The sequence below is a fragment of the Xenopus tropicalis genome, chromosome 1, assembly GCF_000004195.4.
Source record: "Xenopus tropicalis strain Nigerian chromosome 1, UCB_Xtro_10.0, whole genome shotgun sequence".
Classification (NCBI taxonomy): Eukaryota; Metazoa; Chordata; class Amphibia; order Anura; family Pipidae; genus Xenopus; species Xenopus tropicalis.
The window spans coordinates 147,227,202-147,239,933 of record NC_030677.2 but is presented as its reverse complement, the minus strand read 5'-3'; the positions used below and the strand labels follow the sequence as shown (position 1 = coordinate 147,239,933).

Sequence of the window (12,732 nt, the reverse complement as noted above, 5' to 3'; positions counted from 1 at the left end):
GTTTCCCATATTTTCAGGAGAATTCCTGGCCCATCACTTTCCCGATTATATTTTTGTGATGCCTGTGTTCCTTAAATACCAAAAAAAGTATTTACATTTATTTGACAAAGTAGCAATATAGGAACCACACAGGTTTGCATGGCCTCTTTATTAAGCTGTAGATATTACTTGCCATAAATATTACTCATAAGATGTGACACAGTTCATACATTTGTGGGGGAGTGCAGTAATACATTGAAAATAATGTCATAGTTGTGAGTCTTTAAAGAATGGGGGACATAAAAACCCCTCCAAGGTCACTGTCTGCATTACCTGCCAGTTAGATAATTAATAGGACATTGTACTGATAAATAAAGAGGAGATCCCTATTGTGACTGTATGTTATTTTTCATAATCTATTACCCAACATAAACTGTATTATGGTGCTCACCACCATTACACAAACCTTGAAATGTATTTACTGTGTTCTATGCAAAGTGCTTGCCAGGCTTACAAAAAAATGGCATGTTGAGTCATGCTGATGCATTCTCTCTCGCTTCTGTTCTCCCCCCCCCCCATAACAAAGTGCTTAGTGCTTAAAAATAGTGATGCGTTTGCCCCAAGCATTCTTCTCTCTATTGATACTAGTGATAGTGACCAAAATGTCCCAGTTTTTTTTTTTTGCACAAATAAGCTACAACAAAACTGGTTTGGTAACTTTTCTGGCACTAAGGGATAAATCTGTAATATCGGCCTATAGAATAACCCAATTACAGGCCTCTGTATTTTCTTTCCATGCTGGAATCCCCTCCCACAAAACAAGTATGAATTTGTAGGAACTATTAGATTTCCTGTAGTGCTGTAATTGATCTTACCTACAGCATTTAGTATTGATAAATGTTTGAAATTATTGAAATACTGCTTTTCTTTTTTTGTGGAAGAAAATTATTAAAATCATTCTAATCTTGGTTATGTAAATTGTACAACATATGCTAACATGACTGTGGGCCAGCACAAGAAGACATTTGTACATGTAATACATATATGAAACAGCCTCTATATTTCACTGTGCTAGAACTGTGATGAACTGTCTAGTCTTAGTATTTGTACAAAAATTAGTACAAATTTGAGTTGCATGCATGCATGTAATGCATATGCAAAAACAGCATGGAATGTAGGACCCAATATTGTAAAACCTAGATTTATACTAGTGCAGCTTTAGCTTATTTTCTCTATGTACTATTTGACTATAGTAGAACCCCCATTTTACGTTTTTCAGGGGATCAGAAAAAAATGGTGTAAAATGCAGGAAAACCTAAAATCAGGGGATGTAAAATGGAGGTTTCAAAAGTAGAAAAAAAACAAAAAAGTCCAAAACTATATAATGGAGACATTTTTTATTTTATTGTCACTGATCAGATCAGATACACCATTTCCAAGGGATTGCTGTCCTACATTGGTTACAATGAGAAAAGTGTAGTGCAGGGACGTAACTACAGAGGATACAGAAAGGGGCCCAGGAGTGTAGGGGGGCCTTGTAAGGTCTTAATTATAGAGCAATTTCAATATATCGTGGTAAATTAGGTCAACTTTAGGGGCACTATATTGAATTTTCCCCGGGCCCCAATAACATCTAGTTACGCCACTGGTGTAGTGGGACATTCTCCCGCGTGGCAGTATGTTGAAGGGGATGAAAAATCATCCCACTAAGTTAAGGAATCCTAAAAGAATCTTTTCTATTATTATAAAGCTTTGAATGCCACTTTCTTCCCCTGCCATAAGTAGCCCTGCTTATGATTCTGAAGAAACCAAACTTTGCAATCTAGTTGCCTGTGTAGCACTAGGCTTGAGCAACAAATGTTGTTAGGAAGCAGCTGCTTTTAGTGTTCTGCAGGGTTGGACTGTTTCTGTTTATTACAATCTTTAATTACTTTTTCATTGCTTCTTGTTAATTTTTGTGTTCTAGAAAGGAGAATTTGAATTCACAGGCTCCAAGTCCGGATCCTCCTCCAGTCATAAAAATGTTTAATAGGCACATGCTTTTTGATATTGTCTCACGGGGCTCCACAGCAGAATTGGAGGGATTCCTGCCCTTCTTGTTGGCTCAGAAGAAGCGACTGACAGATGAAGAATTTCGAGGTTAGATGCAAAATTGACATTTTGGGTGTTCTGCTTTGAACATGGTTTCTCAACTACCCTACAGAATTTAGTCTGGAGAAATGCTAATCTTCTAAAAAGGAACATACCATAAATCAAACCTCTTCTGTACCCCCCAGTGCTACCAGAGGCTAGTCTATTCCTTGTCTAATGGGCTAGTACAACAAGGCTACTGTCTAACAGACATTATTTTAAAGGAGTGGTTCGCCTTGAAGTTAACTCTTATTATGTAATAGAATGTCCTATTACTGGCAACTTTGCAATTTATTTTTTATAGTTTTTGATTTATTTGCCTTCCTCTTTAACAACTTACCAGCTTTAAAATGGAGGTCACTGACCTGGTAGCCAAAAAACTATTGCTCTATAAACTTACAATTTTATTTTTATTGTTACTTTTTGTTACCGGTCTATCTTTTCAGGCCCTCTCCTCTTCATATTCAAGCCTCTCATTCAAACTAATGCCTGGTTGCTAAGGTAAACAAGATTCTAGCAACCAGATAGCTGCTCAACAGAAAGCTAAATAAATGAAAAACCACAAATAATACAAAATGAAAAACAATTGCAAATTGTCTCAGAATATTGTCGACATAATACTAAAAGTTAATTTAAAGGTGAACCAACCGTTTAATTATGATACAAAAATATACCCCTTTTAACCCTTTAAGTGCCAAGGGACGTAGATTCTACGTCCCAGGTACCAAGGGACCAAAGTGCCATGGGACGTAGAATCTACGTCCAATGGCACTGTCGGGTTTACAAGCGCTGCGCTCGCTTTTAAAGCAGCGCAGCGCTTGTAAACCCCTCAGATCCCCCTAGGCAACGAGCAATGAAGACATACTTACCGATCCGGGTCCCCCAGCCGCACCGATCGCGTCGCCAGCCAATGACAGCAGTGGACACGCGTTGATGACGTGTCCACTGCTGTCCCTTTAAATAGCGCCGCCTACTGTCGGCTCCCTCACTCCTGCTGCGCACTTGGGACAAGATGGAGCTCCCCTGCTGCCTTCCTGCTGGATTGATCGCCCCTGATCGCCCCTGATCGTCTGCCTGCCTTGGGCATTTTTTCTTCTATCTTTGTCATTATTACACTTTTGTACACATACACACTTATTTACAACTTTCCCAAGCACACACAGACACTTACACACACACTTACACTTACACTTTTTTTTTTTTTTTTTTTTTTTTTTTCTTTCTTTCTTTTCTTTTCTTTCTGTCTTTGCTTTCTTTGGCAGTCTTTTTTTTTACTAAAACTTTATTTCTGATCTTGCTCTATAATTATCTGATTTATTTGGTTGCATTTTAGTGTTTTTTTGGCATTTTCATAATTGATTTCTGTTTTTGAATTATTCTATTGCACTGTAACTTTTTTATTGCTATTTGGTGCTGAATTTGCAGTGACGTTGGTGGATCCAGGGCTCTGACCACCGATTTCATTGCAATTATTGTTCTTCTGTTGGTTTAGGTGGTTTTATTGGATTTTACGGTGTTTTATCTTTGCATTGTTCTTTATTGTGTGTTTAGTGCCCCCAAAAAGGTTGCTTTTGCAGTGACATTGGTGGATCCAGGGCTCTTACCGATTTCATTGCAACTATTGTTCTTTGATTGCTTTTAGTGGTTTTATTCCATTTGATTTCAGTTGTTCTAGAAAGGTCCAGAGGTGCTAAGATTGTTCTGGTAGTTTCTATTGCCAAGGGTTAGGCTGATGCCACACGAGGCGTAGGGCTGATTTTTTCAGCAAGTGGAAAAACGCTTGCCGAAAATTCAGCCCTACGCCTGCTACTTGTTCCTGCACCCGAATGAATGGGATACGCTCGGGTGCAGGCACGTGTAGCCGATATACGCATGAAAACGCGAGACTTTGCATTCTCACGCGTTTTCATGCGTATATCGGCTACATGTGCCTGCACCCGAGCGTATCCCATTCATTCGGGTGCAGGCAAAAAAAAAGGGGTGCATAGAGTGCAGCCCCAATATTATGCATTTTCAGGTTTGGCGGCCATGTACTTATGTGCAACCAGACATAGGTATCGTTTTATTCAGGGGAACTTGCAGATTGATGGTTAGTAAGTTTTTGGTAGTTGCCATGGAGATTTTGGGGAGAAATCTAGGTTTTTTTATCTGGTTTTTCCTTGATTTCTGACCAAAGCGCTGACTTCTGCAAGGGACTGCGGCCACAATTTTCCATGTAGAAAGAGAAGAGTGGCGTCTCTGAATAGCTGAAGGTGTGCACTTTTCGTAAATATATAGATTGTGGGGGTATCTCACAGGTAGGGGGGGTTAACACTGAAAAACTGCAGGTAGTGCACATAGAGCGCAGCCCCCAAAATTTCAACTGAAATTGCCCTTATGCATTGCCCCTGTTTGGGGGCATTTGGTGGCCACGTCTTTATGTGCACCCATACATATGGGGTATCGTTTTATTCAGGGGAACTTGCAAATTGAGGTTTAGTAAGTTTTTGGTAGTTGCCATGGAGATTTTGGGGAGAAATCTAGGTTTTTTATCTGGTTTTTCCTTGATTTCTGACCAAAATCTAGGTTTGTATCTGGTTTTTCCTTGATTTCTGACCAAAGCGCTGACTTCTGCAAGGGACTACGGCCACAATTTTCCATGTAGAAAGAGAAGAGTGGCGTCTCTGAATAGCTGAAGGTGTGCACTTTTCGTAAATATATAGATTGTGGGGGTTATCTCACAGGTAGGGGGGGTTAACACTGAAAAACTGCAGGTAGTGCACATAGAGCGCAGCCCCCAAAATTTCAACTGAAATTGCCCTTATGCATTGCCCCTGTTTGGGGGCATTTGGTGGCCACGTCTTTATGTGCACCCATACATATGGGGTATCGTTTTATTCAGGGGAACTTGCAGATTGATGGTTAGTAAGTTTTTGGTAGTTGCCATGGAGATTTTGGGGAGAAATCTAGGTTTGTATCTGGTTTTTCCTTGATTTCTGACCAAAGCGCTGACTTCTGCAAGGGACTGCGGCCACAATTTTCCATGTAGAAAGAGAAGAGTGGCGTCTCTGAATAGCTGAAGGTGTGCACTTTTCGTAAATATATAGATTGTGGGGGTTATCTCACAGGTAGGGGGGGTTAACACTGAAAAACTGCAGGTAGTGCACATAGAGCGCAGCCCCCAAAATTTCAACTGAAATTGCCCTTATGCATTGCCCCTGTTTGGGGGCATTTGGTGGCCACGTCTTTATGTGCACCCATACATATGGGGTATCGTTTTATTCAGGGGAACTTGCAAATTGAGGTTTAGTAAGTTTTTGGTAGTTGCCATGGAGATTTTGGGGAGAAATCTAGGTTTGTATCTGGTTTTTCCTTGATTTCTGACCAAAGCGCTAACTTCTGCAAGGGACTGCGGCCACAATTTTCCATGTAGAAAGAGGAGAGTGGCGTCTTTGAATAGCTGAAGGTGTGCACTTTTCAGAAATATATAGTTTGCGGGGGTTATTTCACAGGTATGGGGGTGTTTAGACTAAATAACTGCAGATAGAGCACAGCCCCCCCTTATGCATTGCCCCTGTTTGGGGGCATTTGGTGGCCACGTCTTTATGTGCACCCATACATATGGGGTATCGTTTTATTCAGGGGAACTTGCAAATTGAGGTTTAGTAAGTTTTTGGTAGTTGCCATGGAGATTTTGGGGAGAAATCTAGGTTTTTATCTGGTTTTTCCTTGATTTCTGACCAAAATCTAGGGTTGTATCTGGTTTTTCCTTGATTTCTGACCAAAGCGCTGACTTCTGCAAGGGACTGCGGCCACAATTTTCCATGTAGAAAGAGAAGAGTGGCGTCTCTGAATAGCTGAAGGTGTGCACTTTTCGTAAATATATAGATTGTGGGGGTTATCTCACAGGTAGGGGGGGTTAACACTGAAAAACTGCAGGTAGTGCACATAGAGCGCAGCCCCCAAAATTTCAACTGAAATTGCCCTTATGCATTGCCCCTGTTTGGGGGCATTTGGTGGCCACGTCTTTATGTGCACCCATACATATGGGGTATCGTTTTATTCAGGGGAACTTGCAGATTGATGGTTAGTAAGTTTTTGGTAGTTGCCATGGAGATTTTGGGGAGAAATCTAGGTTTGTATCTGGTTTTTCCTTGATTTCTGACCAAAGCGCTAACTTCTGCAAGGGACTGCGGCCACAATTTTCCATGTAGAAAGAGGAGAGTGGCGTCTCTGAATAGCTGAAGGTGTGCACTTTTCAGAAATATATAGTTTGCGGGGGTTATTTCACAGGTATGGGGGTGTTTAGACTAAATAACTGCAGATAGAGCACAGCCCCCCCTTATGCATTGCCCCTGTTTGGGGGCATTTGGTGGCCACGTCTTTATGTGCACCCATACATATGGGGTATCGTTTTATTCAGGGGAACTTGCAAATTGAGGTTTAGTAAGTTTTTGGTAGTTGCCATGGAGATTTTGGGGAGAAATCTAGGTTTTTATCTGGTTTTTCCTTGATTTCTGACCAAAATCTAGGGTTGTATCTGGTTTTTCCTTGATTTCTGACCAAAGCGCTGACTTCTGCAAGGGACTGCGGCCACAATTTTCCATGTAGAAAGAGAAGAGTGGTGTCTCTGAATAGCTGAAGGTGTGCACTTTTCGTAAATATATAGATTGTGGGGGTATCTCACAGGTAGGGGGGGTTATCACTGAAAAACTGCAGGTAGTGCACATAGAGCGCAGCCCCCAAAATTTCAACTGAAATTCCCCTTATGCATTGCCCCTGTTTTGGGGCATTTGGTGGCCACGTCTTTATGTGCACCCATACATATGGGGTATCGTTTTATTCAGGGGAACTTGCAGATTGATGGTTAGTAAGTTTTTGGTAGTTGCCATGGAGATTTTGGGGAGAAATCTAGGTTTGTATCTAGTTTTTCCTTGATTTCTGACCAAAGCGCTAACTTCTGCAAGGGACTGCGGCCACAATTTTCCATGTAGAAAGAGAAGAGTGGTGTCTCTGAATAGCTGAAGGTGTGCACTTTTCGTAAATATATATGTCACACAACGTATGACGTATGAGCCGCTAGCACAATCAGGGAAATACCACACGTGCCACAGGGGTTGTTTCCCAGGGGTTTATTACAACCAAACGTAGATAAACAGGGAAAGGGCAATACGCATGGAAGGTCCACAAGTCCCAATCACATCAATCCTCCTACAGGGAGTCTTCAGGGCAACCCCCCTCTGCACAGTCTCCAGGGAACAAAGGCCGAGTCTCCCAGCCCAACCCCCAATACACAAAGGTGTCCCACCCAGACAGTCACAATTACCTGGGTAGCCTCCCCAGGCAGTTCCAATGGGAATAAACAAAGTTCCTTTTTGGGTAGTTCCACAGAAACACACTACCTTGGTTCCAGGGGCAAACAGTCCTTCCACAGGGGTTAGGGTAATCCAGTTGGAGGGAATCTTCCTGCCTGAGCTAGGATGGATCCCAAGGAACCGCAGGGGAGGGTGTCCTGCCGTAGCGAGGTTACACCCAGATCAACAAAAAGCTCCTTCTCCACCCACAACCTCTGGGTTTTCTACCCTGCTGCTGGTACCTCCCCTCTTTTCCACACCCCCTAGGATTGATTGGTTAGGAGGCTGACCCTGCTTCTGCTTAACCCAACCCTAGCAGCTCCAATTGGCAGGGTCCCCTGCAGCATCATTAGGGGAGGGGTTTAACCTAGGAGGGACATGCCCAGCTCCTCTGGAGGGGACTTCTGGGAGCTTCTTTGTTTAAAACCCTTTCGGCGGGAAAACAGAACAATGGGCTGCCACCATCTTGGCTAGATCATGCACTGGCTAAACATGGGGCCAGTATAAGGGTTTTTGGTCACACTTCTCCCCCCTGGCGCAGGTGGTTTCCCTGGGGCTCCCCTTTATTAGGGAGGGCCTCAGGAACCACCGCTGGTCGGTTAGTCCTCCTGGCGTGAGAGTCCATCTGCATTGTGATGCTCTTTTCCCTTTCGGTGTTGAATGGTGAAGTTATACTGTTGAAGCAGGAGGCTCCATCTTAGAAGTTTCCCATTGTCTCCTGAGACCCTCTGTAACCAACTGAGGGGGTTGTGATCTGTCACAACAGTGAATTCTCTGCCATACAGATAGGGCTGCAGTTTTTGTAAAGCCCATACAATTGCCAGGCACTCCTTTTCAATGGTGGCATAGGCAGCCTCTCGGGGTAACAGTTTCCTGCTCAGGTAGGCAACGGGGTGCTCCTCACCATAGGTATTAACTTGGGAAAGTACTGCTCCAAGGCCAAAATTGGAAGCATCAGTCTGCAAAATGAAGCGCCGGGAGAAATCTGGGGCCGCCAGCACAGGGGAACTAGCCAGAGCTTGCTTTAGAGCGTTCATGGCTGACTCACATTCTGGGGTCCACACAATGGTTCGAGAACGTTGGCGACTTGTCAGATCTGTCAAGGGTTTGGCAACAGTACTATAGTTAGGGATAAATTTCCGATAATAACCTGAAGTTCCTAAGAAGGCTAATACCTGTTTTTGAGTTTTGGGTATAGGCCACTGACAAATTGCCTCAACTTTAGCAGGATCAGGGCGAAGCTGTCCACCCCCAACTCTATGTCCCAAGTATTGTACCTCGGCCATGGCTAAGTGGCACTTTTCTGGCTTAAGGGTAAGCCCAGCATCCTGAATTTGAGCAAAAACTCGCTGGAGGTGCTGGAGATGCTCCTCCCAAGTCTGGCTAAAGACAGCTATGTCATCCAGATAGGCCTGAGCAAAGTCCTGCATTCCCTCCAGCAGCCTGTTCACCAGGCGTTGGAAAGTTGCGGGCGCGTTTCTCATACCAAAGGGCATTACCGTAAATTGATATAAACCAAAGGGGGTGAGGAAGGCTGACTTTTCCTGGGCACTAGGGGCAAGGGGAATCTGCCAGTAACCGCGGCTGAGATCAAGGGTAGTCAAATATTTTGCATTTCCCAGCCGGTCTAAGAGCTCATCTACCCTGGGCATTGGGTAAGCATCAGTGGTGGTCACATCATTAAGTCGTCTATAGTCCACACAGAATCGGGTACTACCATCTTTCTTGGGCACCAGCACCACAGGTGAAGCCCATGGGCTATGGGAGGGAGTAATAACCCCAAAGGCCAACATCTCATCTATCTGACTTTTCATCTCTGGCCGAACTGCTTCGGCCACTCGGTAAGCAGGGCTACGTATAGGTAACTGAGTTCCTGTATCAACTTTATGTTCAGCCCAGTGGGTGCGCCCTGGGTTCGCCGAAAACATGGGAGAATAGGAACGTAAAATTTTACGAAGTTGGTCTTGTTGAGATAGGTGAAGGTGGTCACTTATGGTAACTGCATCTATTCCCCTGGCTGAAGTGGCCTCCTCAATAAGGTTGGGGATTGGAGGATCATCAGTACCTTCAACTGGTGCACTGCATATGGCACTAACAATGTCCTCTCTGATGTGATAAGGCTTCATCATATTTATGTGGACAGTCTTATAGTGAGATGGGTCCTCAGGGGGAGTTACCACATAGGTTGTATCATGAAGCTTATGAGTGACCACATAGGGTCCTTCCCATGCAGCCTGGAGCTTGTCATGACGTGTGGGTACTAGGAGAAGCACCTTGTCTCCTTCCATAAACCTGCGTTCCCTGGCCTTGCGGTCATACCACACTTTCTGTCTTTGCTGAGCTGCGGAGAGGTGATCATGTGCCAGGCTGGTCATTTGTTCCAGACGCTGGCGGAACTTTAATACATAGGGGATTATGGGGACCTCTTGTGATTGTGGGGCCCCTTCCCAATATTCACATAGTAAATCTAAGGGGCCTCGGACCCTTCGACCATACAACAGTTCAAAGGGAGAGAATCCTGTGGACTCTTGGGGAACTTCTCGATAGGCAAATAGCAAATGGGGCAAATAACGCTCCCAGTCCTTCTCGCCAGATTCCACAAATGTCCGTAACATGGTCTTTAGTGTCCCATTAAATCTCTCACAAAGACCATTTGTTTGGGGGTGGTATGGGGATGAGTGGATCGCCCGGACCCCACAACGCTGCCACAGGCATTGCAGTAGTTGGGATGTGAACTGGGGTCCCTGGTCTGACAATATTTCACTAGGAAAGCCCACCCGGCTGAAAATCTGGATAAGGGCATCAGCCACTGTGGGGGCATCAATTTTACGCAATGCTACAGCTTCTGGGTACCGGGTGGCATAATCCATTACAGTGAGGATATACTGTTTTCCAGAACGGCTTGGCCGGCTAAGGGGCCCAATAAGATCAACTGCCACCCGTTGGAAGGGCTCACTGATGATGGGCAAGGGGCAGAGGGGAAACTTGGGCTTATCATTGGCCCTGCCAGTCCTCTGACAGCTGTCACATGTGCGGCAGTACCTCGTCACCTCCTGTGAGATGCCAGGCCAGTAAAAATTTTGGGTCAATCGGTGTCGAGTACGGGTAACCCCCTGGTGTCCAGCTAAAGGGATCTCATGGGCCATGTGAAGAAGCTGAGCCCGGTAACTCAGGGGTACTATAAGTTGTCGGGAACACTTCCATGGCTGGTTGGGGTTCCCCTTCACAATCCTATAGAGTAGCCCCCGCTCCCAAACAATCTGTTCCCCTCGCTCATTTGGGGGTTTCCCTGCCTTAATTCGTATACATTCTAAGGTAGGGTCAGTGTGCTGAGCTTCCCTAAAGGTAGTGGGGTGGAGCAAGTCAGGGGTAGGGGGACTGTCACAGTCAGCTGCAGGTTCTCTTACCCCTTGTGGCGCATCCATGGAGACAGCGTTGACTTCATTAGTATCTCGGGAGAGGCTGCATTCAATATGGCCCACATCATTGCCCAGGAGGATCTCAGCAGGCAGTTGTCGCAGTATGCCAACTCGATGAGTAAACGGTCCGTGTCCTAAATCCAAGGTGACCTGGGCTATGGGAATATCTTGTTTGTGCCCCCCAGCCAGAACAATGCGGGCAGTTTTGCCAGGAATCACTGCATCTGCAGAGACAATATGGGGCTCCACTAGGGTAATAAATGATCCTGAGTCTAAGAACCCCTCCACCTGCCTACCATTGATCCTGACAGGAAGTACATGTTTTCTGGGCTGTCCACTGTTGTCCCAGCCCATCCCCAAGACAACATATTCCTCTATTACATCCTCTCTTGGCCTGGGAGGGGCAACCGCTGGGTCTGTGGTAAGCTGCCGTACTGTCTGGATAACCTGCTGACGAATATTGGGTCCTGGTGAAGAGACAGCAGCGACCTGCCGAGGTGCAGAGAGCCTCCCTGTGGGCCCTGGCGGGGCAGGACGTAGATTTAAAGGGCAGGCTGGAGATAAATGGGCCAGAGATCCACAACGGAAACAGGTCCGGGGTGTGGCTGCGCGAGTAGGTGCTGAGAGGGTGCGATTAGGTAAATGGTTTAACCGCGGAGGCTGGGGGCGGTCCAGACCACGGGTGTTGACCATAGTACCTGAAGCAAGGGTAAGGGGGCGGGCCTGGGAGCGGTTCTCAATATACTCATCCGCTAGCTGGGTGGCCTCATCTAGGGTGCCTGGCTTGCGGTCACTTACCCACTCCCGTACCTCAGTGGGGCATCGTTCAAGGAATTGTTCCTTAAGGATAAGCTGGCATAAGTCTTCCAGAGTGTGGGTCTTGTTGCCGCGTATCCAGTGGCGAAATGCCCTTTGTAGTTTCCCACCAAAGTTCTGGTAGGTATCTTGAGGGATTTTAACCAGGCTACGGAATGTTCTCCGGTAGGAATCCGGCGTAATGGAATAGCTGGCTAAAAGTATCCGCCGTACTTCCCCATAATTCGCCCTCTGAGGATATGGGATTTCCTGATAAACTTCATTAGCTTTGCCTGTGAGCTTACCCGCCAGGATAAGCACCCACTCCTCCTGAGGGACTCGGTGGTCCTCACACAAACCTTCAAAGGAGCGAAGGAAACCGTCTATGCTCTGCTTAGATTCATCAAATGTGGGGAAAGCAGCATGAGTCAATTTCACCACTCGCCGCTGAGCATTGGGTGACCCCACAGCAGGCCCAGAGCTCAAGGGCCCAGGCTGATTGGCCTGCAAAGTTAGGCGCCATACCTCTAGCCGTTCTGCTGGGGACAGGCCTGGGCCAATAGCAGCTAAGTGTTTATGGAACATAGTGAGAGTGCTGTCCTCACCTCCCTCCGCTGCATCTTGATGCAAGTTACACATCTCTTCTCCCCCCTCAGGAGTCTCCGGGTCCCCCTGGGTGTCGCCTTCTTGGGTAGGCTGAGCATGGGGAGTGAGTAGCTCCATCAGCTCGTGTCTCCGCTTCCCCTCTGGGTCAATACCCCACCGGTGGCAGAGCCGTTGCAGCGTGGGGAGCTGGAGCTCAGAGAGCTCATGAGCTGTAAGGTCCAAGTAGTTCCCTGATGTGCTAGCATCCATATCCGCACCACTGCCACCAGAAATGTCACACAACGTATGACGTATGAGCCGCTAGCACAATCAGGGAAATACCACACGTGCCACAGGGGTTGTTTCCCAGGGGTTTATTACAACCAAACGTAGATAAACAGGGAAAGGGCAATACGCATGGAAGGTCCACAAGTCCCAATCACATCAATCCTCCTACAGGGAGTCTTCAGGGCAACCCCCCTCTGCACAGT

General features: G+C 46.0%; 2 protein-coding genes across 2 annotated transcripts in view; one reads left to right on the top strand and one right to left on the bottom strand.

Annotated features, from left to right (window-relative positions):
- Positions 1–12,732, top strand: part of trpv4 (transient receptor potential cation channel, subfamily V, member 4) — a 73,309-nt gene that overhangs the window by 25,116 nt on the left and 35,461 nt on the right. The window contains exon 3 of the mRNA XM_002932083.5: positions 1,946–2,118. Within this exon, the coding sequence (XP_002932129.1) occupies positions 1,946–2,118 (173 nt within the window). The remainder of the gene's footprint in view (positions 1–1,945; positions 2,119–12,732) is intronic.
- Positions 7,889–12,608, bottom strand: LOC108647426. The gene has a single exon (XM_031891881.1). It carries the CDS (start codon positions 12,509–12,511, stop codon positions 8,042–8,044), a length of 4,470 nt encoding a protein of 1,489 aa, XP_031747741.1. The 5' UTR covers positions 12,512–12,608; the 3' UTR covers positions 7,889–8,041.